Source organism: Bos indicus x Bos taurus, chromosome 5, assembly GCF_003369695.1.
Source record: "Bos indicus x Bos taurus breed Angus x Brahman F1 hybrid chromosome 5, Bos_hybrid_MaternalHap_v2.0, whole genome shotgun sequence".
NCBI lineage: Eukaryota > Metazoa > Chordata > Mammalia > Artiodactyla > Bovidae > Bos > Bos indicus x Bos taurus.
The window spans coordinates 77,257,973-77,270,171 of NC_040080.1; the positions used below are offsets into that span (position 1 = coordinate 77,257,973).

The 12,199-nt window shown below is 38.1% G+C and overlaps 1 protein-coding gene across 3 annotated transcripts in view; it reads right to left on the reverse strand.

Moving 5' to 3' along the window:
* Positions 1-1,186: 1,186 nt before the first annotated feature.
* The window catches only part of PTPRB (protein tyrosine phosphatase, receptor type B), a 130,457-nt gene continuing 119,444 nt past the window's right edge, over positions 1,187-12,199 (reverse strand). For 2 of the 3 annotated variants that reach the window (XM_027542554.1, XM_027542555.1), the window contains exons 31-32: positions 8,748-8,868; positions 1,187-6,557 (exon numbers count right to left, since the gene is read on the reverse strand). In XM_027542554.1, coding sequence (XP_027398355.1) covers positions 6,535-6,557; positions 8,748-8,868 — 144 coding nt within the window. In that variant the 3' untranslated portion in view covers positions 1,187-6,534. The remainder of the gene's footprint in view (positions 6,558-8,747; positions 8,869-12,199) is intronic. The other variant, XM_027542553.1, reaches the window with a different exon arrangement.

The window sequence follows — 12,199 nt, forward strand, 5'->3', positions numbered from 1 at the left end:
GTTTGATTTAATCAGCTTTAATAAAAAATGTTTTATAATAGTATTATGTTTTTTAAAAAGCATGTTTTTCTCCTTTTCTGTTCAATGGTACTTCAGCTTTAAGATGGTGATGACTTTTGCTAAGGTATGACTCTAAAACATAGTCTGAGATTTGTTTGGCAAATGAGTGTCTCCAAACACAAAATTAAAGGAATAATCACATAAAATGTTGAAAGTTCCACTGAGGGTTCTGTCTCAGTGTGCAAGATGGCAGTTACATGCCCCGGATCTGAGAATCATTCTTCTTCATTTTTTTCTATATTTACATTTAGGCAGGTCCACCCCCACAAGTGATAGGAAGATAGGATTTGGTTCTAGCGTTGTCCTATTTTGCTCTATCATCTTAAACCTAGTCTTGGTTTCCATCATTGTCCATCCTAAAGTGGCCCTTTCAGTTCTAACACTTCATGATTGTGGAGGATACTCCAGCAGAATTAATAAGTGATAATTTCATATGGTCATATTCCCTTTTCCTTTAGGAGTAAATTCCATCAAACAAACAGCTACTTTGGGAAAAACAAGGTCAAGCCTCAGAGGTCCAATTATTTTTGCTAACTCAATTTGAATCCAGAAATTGTTTCAAAACGAAGGATGGATTTGATTTAATGGTTTTACATGTAAATCTGTTATGGTACTTTTTTTAAAAAAATGAAGATTTCTGTAAGTAAGTTGTAGAAAAATGAAACACTGGAGTTGTGAAGGACAGTGAGTTTTTTCAACTGAAATATGAAAAAGTAAAAAAAAGGCAAAATAATGATTCTGGAAATAGACACAGCAGCTCTTAACCAAATGTCACACCACCCGCTTATGTGTGAAGTACCTCTGAAGGGCTCAGGGGATCCAGCTGGGGCAGCGCCTCTGAGAATACACAGACACTGTTGGTGATAGATGACATTTTGGTTAGCAACGAATTAGAGAACTGAAACCAAGAATTTAGCTGGAGACAGTCAACCAATATGTTCGCGATACCCTAGGTAACCAACCAGGCTTTCACAGGAGCAAAGGTTACAACAACCAAGTTCTTCATGATAACGGCTTGCAAGATTTTTCTCATTTAGAAGCAGTCACTTCTGACCTTTCTCCTGAGCAGTCAGATGATAGAAACTGATAAATGAGATACAGGCAAATAGAAGACAGAACACTTGCCTTCAACAAATAGCAGTTTTATTCACTAGTGGGAAGGTGTTTATGACACTATATAGATTGTTTTTGACCACAGTTACAGTATGAAAATATATTAAGCAAATACATAAATTAAATACAAGGACTATGGAAGTGCTTTCTTTAAACAGAGTTGGTTAGAAAACACAACAGTGTGGAGAGGTATTATCATAAGAAGAAACCAGAACCATCGACTGCCATTTTAAATGACTAGATTTGCAGAGAAAGAATACATAATATAAAAAACATAAAAAGTGCTCCATTAAAGAATATAACACATTCAGTTGCTAGATGTATTTGCCTTATTTATTTAAGCTTCACACAAATCAAGGAACAGCCAGATGAGGCTCCATGAACACTAGCATTATTAGACTACCTAAATACCCAAAGTATTGGGCCAGGAGCAATTTCCACTCAAAAGGTATATGTTGAATGTCTATGAGTTGTGTACTAATTTCTATTAGGTGGGAGTATAAAAGAGATCAAAGACTTGGTTCTTATCCTTGCAGAATTGATAAGCCGGATGGGTCCTACCTGGGAAACTAGAGATTGAGGACCCTTCAGGCCAGAACTTTGGTGCACCTGGTTGTCAGGGTGTTTGAAATTGGGAGATTTCACGAAGGCCACTGGAGACTCTCACTTCAGCTTGCAGGGGAAAGCCACCCAACTCTATGACACTCCGAAAGCCACAGCTGTGTATTCTCCTTTCTGTGCGAAGGCTTACTTGCTCACTCACAAGCTGTTATGAAAACACAACATCTCCAACATAACAGAAAGCTTACTCTTAGGATGAAGATAGTTTTTCTTAAAAGAAATTACTTACTGCAGAAAACAGCCATAACTAACCTTTCTTGTGAATATTCTAGAAGAAACATACTACTTTTGTCTGACATTATTCACCATTTCAACAGCTTCTTTTGATATCTTACATAAGATCATGTACATTGGCATATAGGTTACAAAAATCATTTTTGGTAGGTCTGTTAATAGAGCTTTTATTTCCATTACATAAGCCTTTATTTTAGGAGCATTCACCAACCATTCTCTTATGTCATGAATGCATCTATATAGACAATCTTTAAACAAAAATAAAATGCCTTATTTTTGTGTCATATATTTATTCCTAGGGAGCCTCCCTACAAGTCAAGAGTAGTCTTTTAGTCAAAAACATTTCCATTGCTAGAAACATTTTTAGAACAGAACAGATTTTTGCTATTATCATGGCTGCATTAAATGTTACCCTGCATTTTAAGTAAAATGGCCAAACATTTCAAAGGTACCGTCCACTAAAAGAATCTAAGGTAGTGTGTTCAGAATTCCAAACTCAGTTTCGTCAAACACCTGGTAAATTCACAAAATGATGTAGCTTAATCAGCTACATCATCTGGCCAACATAGTCAAAGTGATATCCTTCAAAGGATAATGAATCTTAAGCATATGACATCCCCAAGAAACAGTCTGGACACAAAAGGAATGCTGTTTCTTCTTTCTAATGATGTCTACTTAGATACCCTCTTTTCAAATATTTTTCCTTCTTTGTATTATTTCACTCATTTTCTGCAGTCATGGTTTATAGATTTTCCCTTGAGTGAAATAATCTTTGAATACTTGATATGATTTGGAATCTCAGATTAAAAACACTCTGAACCTTAACAGAACATTTGGGCTGATAATAGCCTTTTCCACTCTGGCTCTTCTAGAATGAGGTACCTTTGAAGCCTTGCTCATAGCCACTTCCAGGAGGATCAGCCATTCCTTTTTGCCACTCTGTTGTGAGTCATCAATTACTTCCATTTCCCCAATGAAATGGAACGTGGAAAGTCCTTGAACTGTTACATCAAACAAGCAGCTTATTACCTAATTTTTTCCCCATCAGGTCAGATTTTGTCTGGCTCATGTGTGTGAACTAATACTCTAGAGCACCCCAGAGTTGGTGCTTAGATTCTGCTACTTGCTGTTATTCAGATCTGGCAGATCTGACTTTAGGATTCCAACCATAGAGACCCAGAAGCCTAAGTGAATGAGAATTTACTGCATAGTCGACAATTTTCTTCCAAGAGAAAGGAGAGTGTTTAAATACAAGAACCTGGATCCTGAGACACTAGAAGAATCAGAGTGTGAAGTAAAAGATGTGAAGCCTATTTTTGTATTGCTGGGCATCTGCTTAGTGGTTTCATATTATTTTCAAATATCATTTTGGGCTTTCTTCCAAGAGATAATAAAATTAATTAAAGACCCTACCAAATAAAACTGTCCCCAATATATTGTGTGTTGTGGCCATTTTAGTGTTCAAAAGTGAAATCATTATCATCTCTTCTAAAATGTGGAGCCAGAAAAGACTATGACATACCAATGGGTATGAGGAGATAAGATGAACGGAAAATAAAATCACCTTCTACTGGGAAAGCAAACATATTCAAAAGGGAGAAGGGGAAGTGTAGTGAAAAGAGGGGTTTGGGAGTGTTAAATGCTGCTGAATTTCTTAGGACAAGTGCAGACCCAGACAGGGAGAGGAGCCTTAGAAAAATCTGACTCAAGAGCTGAAAAACTGGCTGCTATCCAGAAAAGACAGAATAGTATGAAATTGATTTAATGAGTAGAGATTAAAGGAGTTAATTATAAAGGACTTGGATAAATAATTATTAATATGCAAGACAGGAACCTTCCAAGATTTGATAGCTCAAAAGCACTTTGAAGGCTTGATGATTAAAGAGTACTGCACAGGTGCACAGCCAGGATGCCCAGCGCGACAGGAAGTGGAGGGTTTACCAAGTCATAACACATGACGGGATTAAATTAATTGAGCTGAATGTCAAGGAAACCTGTTTTTCCTCCTCCTAAATTTAATAAATAGATCAACTAGATTATGTATTTAGTCTTTGATGGTGGTGGGAGGGAAGACAGTGAAATATTTGTTGCTAAGGAGATTTAAAATTAGACAGGTGGAGGGTAGAAATAAATTTGTCCTGCATTAGACTAAAAGAACATACAGTTTTCCCTTGTCATGTCCATTTCCATAACTCTGATTCCACCCCAGATATGCCAGGGTATGTACTGTGACAGCCGTGTAGGTTTGTTATGGTTTTAATTCTTGATCTGTGCAATGAATTGCTTTCTTTCTCTTTTTGGTCCAGAGATTTGCTAGAGAAGCAGAATCAGCGCTTGCCAGTTTGTGGCCCAAGGAAGGCTGCCACTGCACTGCTTCTGGGTAATGTCACTGCCTTGCTGAGGCCCTCTTTCAGGTTTAATTGAAAATAGTAACAACAATCCCACCGTTATCACTGTGATGTATTCTCTTTATTGAATAGAAATGTGTAGTTTCTAGGACAGTGCCTAGCAAGTTGCAGGCACTTACATTTTTCTAAATGAGTGAGAAGCCAAAAATGAATTTCTTTCTATGTAGTTGAATGTGCTTCGTACCCAGTGATGTTGGCTTAAAATTCTGGTTTTTTAAAATTTATTGCTTTTTCTTATTAATACAGGGAAAGTTATGCCTAATAGACATATCGTCTCATATATCTCTGATCTTTATTTTCTCCCCAGTGGTACCTCTGCCACACTTACATGTATGTTGTTCCTTTTCATTTCTAGAAGAGCCGTCTGGTTTCCTGAAACAGGATCAGACTCTAACACTGTCATTTCACAAGGCATTGAGTACGATAACACTTGTGAAGATTTGGAATCCTCTTCCCATTCATTCTTATAAAGGTTTTTCCTGTTTCCACAAACTTCAAGAAGCCCTGGAAATTTTTCCAGTTTGGGTGTAGCCTTAATTTACTACAACTATATTAGGTATATTTAATGCTTTTTCCACTTACTATGGCAATTATACCCATTATAGTACTTATGGGGCTCTACAGTTTGTAGCAAAAAATGTCTATTTTGAAAAGATACATACTCTTTCTGCAAATGAAGCTATGAGACCAACAACCTGGATCTCTAAATCTTAAATTTATTACAGAGAAATTTGCAGTGAGAAAAAGGCAAACATTCCCGACTCATCTCTCAGGTAGCCATGATGATACCATACAGGTGTGTTTCAAATTTTCTCCAGGAAGACCCTTGGAACTGGACCTTGGAGAGAGCAATGCTCACTTTTTGACTCACTGAAATTTGTGATAGTCAAAATGGGTCAACTTGACAGAGCATGAGTGCCTTTTATATCAAATGCAACTGAAGGTGACTACTTGATATTTTGACCTCAATGATTTACTAAAAAAAAGTGTCTGAGAAATGTTATACTAGGCACCGCTGAATTTTTGTTTCAGTATTTTTTTAAATTAGTGATATATGATGTTTGTAGATATTTCTCTAGAGGTATTAACATTAGGCCCTTTGATCAGTAGCATAATACGTCACCACAATCTTCTTTTAATGGGAAATCCAAGTATGACCAGTGTGATTTTGACTTTTCCAGGAGTGCAGCCTCCTAGCAATGAGACAAAGATGAGTGTGTGTCCATTGGCCAAAACACACATCCCACTGTGGGATGCATGCTCACAGAGCACACTGTGGATGCAGTGGAACAGTCTCCCATGGCTGCAGATGGCGCTTTGCATGTTGACTATGTTTCCAGTCAGGGGAGCAGGTGGCACACTTCTGGATAAGAGGCATTCATCACTTCTGTTCTGGTCGTTCTCTCTCAGAACCCTCAGCCCAGCAGCCTGGACTAGCCTTGCAAGTTACGTGGCCCCTAAGCTGACCATGCTGGCTTAGAGCTCTGGCAGGACAAAGGGGAGACACTAACCAGGAGGCACAAACACCTACTTCAGCTTTGGTGCTACTTAATCTCATCTCTTCAACCCTTTCTTTTGATTGTTATATTATTACATTGTTACACACATGAATTGCTTTTGGATCATCTTTGGGTCCCAGCAATGCCCTCAAACCAGCTGTACTCTCTGCTCTCTCCAGCCGTGCCCTGTATCCTGCCCAGTAGGTATCAAAACTGGTAAAAAACCATGGCCTAGGGGATCACCCCTGCAACCACCTCCATCCACTTTTTACCACTTGTCCTGTTATACAGGTTGAATTAGTTTAGGTAGAACAAGCCATGAACACTTTGGTGTGGAAAAATAGTATTATATAAAGCTTAATATTAAACATTATGAAAAATACATATTTACAGAAGAAACTACAAATTACAACTATGTACAATAATATCTGTTACCTTTAAATTACATAAAATCTTTAAAATTCTCCAGATTAATAAATTATACATAATATCAACAGAAATAGCTGGCACCTCCATAGGGCATGAAGCAAGTTTTGTTTTTTTTTTAAATAAAATCACACAGTGAATAGTTTTGATCCAGGAGATCTTCGGGTGCATTCTCAATGCCTTGAATAGCCCGAATCTGAAAGGAAAGACACTGGAATTAGAGGCTGTAGCGGGGTATGTCATAGTTGTTTGTTCTATTTATGAAAATGACGAATGGCAAAGACTAGCAGAAATGATGGAAACTCAATATGGTTTACGATGAGACCATCCCTGTGGGGACCAGGTCACTGCATTCAGGATTGTAGATTACTAGAACTAGAAAAGACTAGTGATTCCAGTCAAACCCTCTGGTTTTCCAGATGAGCTCACAGGCCCAGAGTGGTTCAGAAATTCACTCAGGGTTACACGGCTTGTGAATGCTAGCTAGTTCCAGAGCTAGGACCTGAATCCTAACTTTCAGATGCCTGAAGCTAACCATACCATAATTAGCTTCCTTTAAGCGCACCCAAGATCACACTAAAAAAAGACCCTTAAACAAGCCAAAACAAGACAAGGAAACTCCAAGATCCCCCAGAGCTTCCTCCATCCTGGGCTTCTTAAAGAATCTCACATGCAAAACCTATTAATTTACTCTCCTGATAAATTAGGGGGTAATTATTTACAAAACAAAAGGATTATCTGATTTACAAAGAATTCCTTTAAATAGCAGCCCTCTCATGTATGTGTGTTTTACAGATTATTAACTATTTAATATATTTAAATAACTATTTAATATATATTTAATATATTGGCTAGGTGGGTGGGTACAGAGGGTACAGAGAACTAAATAAAACTGAAGAGCATTTTGAAATGGAGATAAAAGAGCTCTGAAATAATGTTTATCCAAAAGAAAAAAAAAAGATCTATGGGTAGACATTGGTCCATGTGGCAAGAAATTGAAACTTACGCTAACAACCACATGAATGAACAAATCCAGCACCAGTCAAGCCTTCAGATGAGTATAGCCCTGGCCATTCAGATGAGTATAGCCCTGGCCAATGTCTTGACTTATGACAGACCCAGGACCAGACCACTCAGCTAAGCCCCTTCCAAATTCCTGATCTACAGAAACTATGACATAATAAATGTAGAGGTCAGCTGATAAGTTTTGAGGTAATTTGTTAGCTGGAAATAAATTATAATGTAACTTCAAATTTGCAATTAGCCAGTGTGATAAAATAGATTTTAATGATGGTCCTGAGTAGGAAAAAGCAGACCCTTCACATGTCAATTAATTATTGTCTGATCAAAGCAGTGCCTTACAAAGTTTATACATTTTCTTCTACTGAATTTTTCTTTTAAAAATTACACGTTACATGCTTGTTCTATAAAATTCAGAAATAGCATAAAATGGAAGAAAAATGATATGTTATTTTACTGCTCAGAGAAATTTTCTTTAATACTGTGATATATTTCTTTTTCTCTGGCTTCCCGGGTGGCTCAGTGGTAAACAATCTGTCTACCAATGCAGGAGACACGGGTTCGATCCCTGCATCGGGAAATCTCCTCAAGGAGAAAAGGGCAACTCACTCCAGTATTCCTGCCTGAAAAATCCCATGGACAGAGGAGCCTGGTGGGCTGCAGTCCACAAGGTCACAAAGAGTCGGACGCGACCAAGTGACTGAGCATGCATATTTCTCTCCAGTCTTTTTTTTTTTCTCCTCTATGTGCTGTTTTTGTTTGTTTAACATTCTGCATTTCTTACTTATTTATGAGAAAATCTATACTATTATAATATCCTTAAAAATATTCTTAATGACTGCATTGTGTTCTACTCAGTGAATGCACCACGGTATGCTTAGTCCTCCACTGTTGAACATTTATGTTTTTTTCACTCAGACCTTTAACTATGAAAAGCTTCACACATAAAGCTTTTTCAGTACTTAGGGTGATAATAGAAATACTGGATGACAAGAACATAATAAGGACCTTAATACATATGGCCAAGTTCTTCTCCAATGGGATTTTACAATTTGAACTCCCAGTTGCTATTTCAAAGCATCCTCTTTAGTAGTAAGCCTTATTCCTTAGAAATATTAAGCCGAGTCCTGAACAGAGGGCACTCCAAGCCTAGGAGGAGAGACCACGTGAAACCTGTGCTCCACCAGGGGGGTTCCCTCCCCACTCAGCCTCTCTTCCTTGTTGCCACTTTTTGAGGGCATTTCCCTCAAACCTTTGGGGAGAAGAAATGATCAATGCGTGTTGGGAAAGCTTGAGGTTTTTAATGGCTTCCAGATAGACTGTATTTTGCTAAATAAACTTATAAAGTAGTGCAGTAAGCTCCTACCTCTGTGATACTCTGGATTCACATTTTCGTAGATTGGAAACAAAGGGTTTTCTTGTTCACTCCGTAACTTCCTTGCTCTGAGAACATCTCTTACACACTGATGTAGGTACACATACTGACACTACGAAAAAGCAGAAGACATGTCAGAGGAAGGCAAATTCTCAAGCATAAGAAAGTTAAGGAAAACTACTATATATAAAATAGATAACTAATAAGGACCTACTGTATTAAGCATAGGGAACTCTTCCCAATACTCTGTAATGTCCTATATGAGAAGAAATCTAAAAAACAGTGGATATGTCTATACGTATAATTGATTTGCTTTGCTATACACCTGAATTTAATACAACAGTTGTAAATCAACTGTACTCCAATAAAATTGTTTTTAAAAAAAATTTTCAAAAGACAAGATACTTATAAAAAAGAAAGAAAGACAAGGGACTCTCTCCAAACCTCAACAGTAATGGGATTCTATAATGGTTAGCAAATTTCATGATAACCCTTCACTAACCTCAGATATGCAGATGACACCACCCTTATGGCAGAAAGTGAAGAGGAACTCAAAAGCCTCTTGATGAAAGTGAAAGAGGAGAGTGAAAAAGTTGGCTTAAAGCTCAACATTCAGAAAATGAAGATCATGGCATCTGGTCCCATCACTTCATGGCAAATAGATGGGGAAACAGTAGAAACATTGTCAGACTTTATTTTTTTGGGCTCCAAAATCACTTCAGATGGTGACTGCAGCCATGAAATTAAAAGACGCTTACTCCTTGGAAGGAAAGTTATGACCAACCTAGATAGCATATTCAAAAGCAGAGACATTACTTTGCCAACAAAGGTCCGTCTAGTCAAGGCTATGGTTTTTCCAGTGGTCATGTATGGATGTGAGAGTTGGACTGTGAAGAAAGCTGAGTGCCGAAGAATTGATGCTGTTGAACTGTGGTGTTGGAGAAGACTCTTGAGAGTCCCTTGGACTGCAAGGAGATCCAACCAGTCCATTCTGAAGGAGATCAGCCCTGGTCGTTCATTGGAAAGACTGATGCTAAAGCTGAAACTCCAATACTTTGGCCACCTGATGCAAAGAGTTGACTCATTGGAAAAGACTGATGCTGGGACGGATTGGGGGCAGGAGGAGAAAGGGATGACAGAGGATGAGATGGCTGGATGGCATCACCAACTTGATGGACATGAGTTTGGGTGAACTCCGGGAGTTGGTGATGGACATGGAGGCCTGGCGTGCTGCAATTCATGGGGTTGCAAAGAGTTGGACACAACTGAGTGACTGAACTGAACTGAATGGCTTCTAGTATGTAGAAGAGTGACTACTTTCCCTTACCACAGAGAAGAGGATGAAAAAGGGCAGAAAGGCAGTGTTTATTCATCTTTTTTAGGTACATGCATATTTAGAATATGTCCTATGAGGGCCAACAACTATGTCTGACCATAGTAGGTCCTCCACAAATAGTTATTGAATATACAAAATTAATGCCAAACACTGTGCTATGCATTTTATATGAATTATCTCATTTAATTACTTTGACAACCTCATATAGTAGATATAATGATCCATATGAATAGAAACTAAGAGAAGATAAGTAACTTCTCCAAGGTCACACAGCTAAGAAATGAGATCCTAGGATTTAACCCAGGTATGTGAGCCCAAACTTCGTACTTTTTTCATTACATCAATTTTCTTAGATGAAACCTAAAATCATTGCATTATTGAATGTGAAAATAATGTCACTGCATACCGTGTTGTTTCATTCTTTGTGGTGGGGGTGGTGTGGTGAGAAAAAAGAGGTTGTACAATAGATGTGCATATCTTGGTTCTCAGTATCTGAGTCTGAGTCATTAAAGAATCTCAAAGATGTTGGCTTACTGCAGAAAACCATAGAGGCTTTGTGGTTGTTCAGTCAATAAGTCATGTCCAACTCTTTGTGACCTTCTGAATTGTAGCATGCCATGCTTCCCTGTCCTTCACCATCTCCTGGAGTTTGCTCAAACTCATGTCCATTGAGTCAGTGATGCTATCCAACCATCTCATCTTCTGCTGCCCCCTTCTCTTCCTGCCCTAAGTCTTTCCCAGCTTCAGGATCTTTTCTAGTGAGTCAGGTCTTAGCATCAGGTGACCAAAGTTTTGGAGCTTCAGGTTCAGCACAAGTCATTCCAATGAATATTCAGGGTTGATTTCCTTTAGGATTGACTGGTTTGATCTCCTTGCTGTGGGACTCTCAAAAGTCTTCTCCAGCACCACAATTTGAAAACATCATTTCTTCAGTCCTCAGCCTTCTTTATGGTCCAACTCTCACATCCATACATGACTACTGGAAAAACCATAGCTTTGACTATATGGACTTCTGTCAGCAAAGTAATGTCTCTGTTTATTAATACACTGTCTAGGTTTGTCATAGCTTTTCTTTCAAGGAGTAAGTGTCTTAATTTTGTGGTTGCAGTACCATTCACAGTGATTTTGGAGCCCAAGAAAATGAAATCTGTCACTGCTTCCACTGTTTCCCTATCTATTTGCCATGAAGTGAGGGGACCGGATGCCATGATCTTTTGTTTTTTGAATGTTGAATTTTAAGCCAGCTTTTCACTTCCCTCTTTCAACTTCATTAAGAAGGCTTACACAGTGAGAGTAGCCCCACCTGTTACCTATCTGGGAACTACTTTTTTTTTTTTTTTTTTGCTGTCTCTTTGGAGAAGTTGTGTTCTCCTTTGTGCAGTTTTTTAAAAAAAATTTTAGATGTTGGAAATGCTTAAATTCTTTACAAATACAGTGACATTTTGAAATATTTTTATTCACAGTCTGCTGATAATGGTTCTGTTTAAAGAGATAAGAATTCTTATAGTTCAAATTTCTAATCTGCTTTGACATGTTTCCTTGGGTCAGAATTTGAGCAAGAAGTTAGCCAAATGTAATGCTTAAAGTGAGTTATAAAGAACAAGACAAAATTAGATTTCAGCCAAATTTTAAGCCAGGAAATTTGGTCATATATCAGATTATTTTCATAAAAAGAGTCATGGAGCAATTCAGCACATTGTCATTTCAACCTGTATGGAAGCAAGTAAAACGTATTGGGTTGGCCTAAATGTTTGTTTGGGTTTTCCATTAAATGTTATGAAAAAACCCAAACAAACTTTTTTGCCAACCCAATGATTATGTTTGTGTGAGAAAGTGACAGACTGTGTTGCTCTGAAGCCTAATCAGACTCTTCTGGGTTGGAAAAGCAAATGGTCTCCTCTGGATGTCTGTCTGTGCCATTTACCAGGGCACAATGATATGGGTTGGTTGTTAGTGCCCTGAATCACCATTTGGGTGCAGGAGCATGGTGCAGCTTGTCTGCAGTTTAGAAACTACCTTTGAAACAGAAACAAATATGGAAGAGTCAGTGTTTTGGTGACCAAAAGGACACCATAGAGACCTTCACTGACCATAGAAGCTCAGCCAT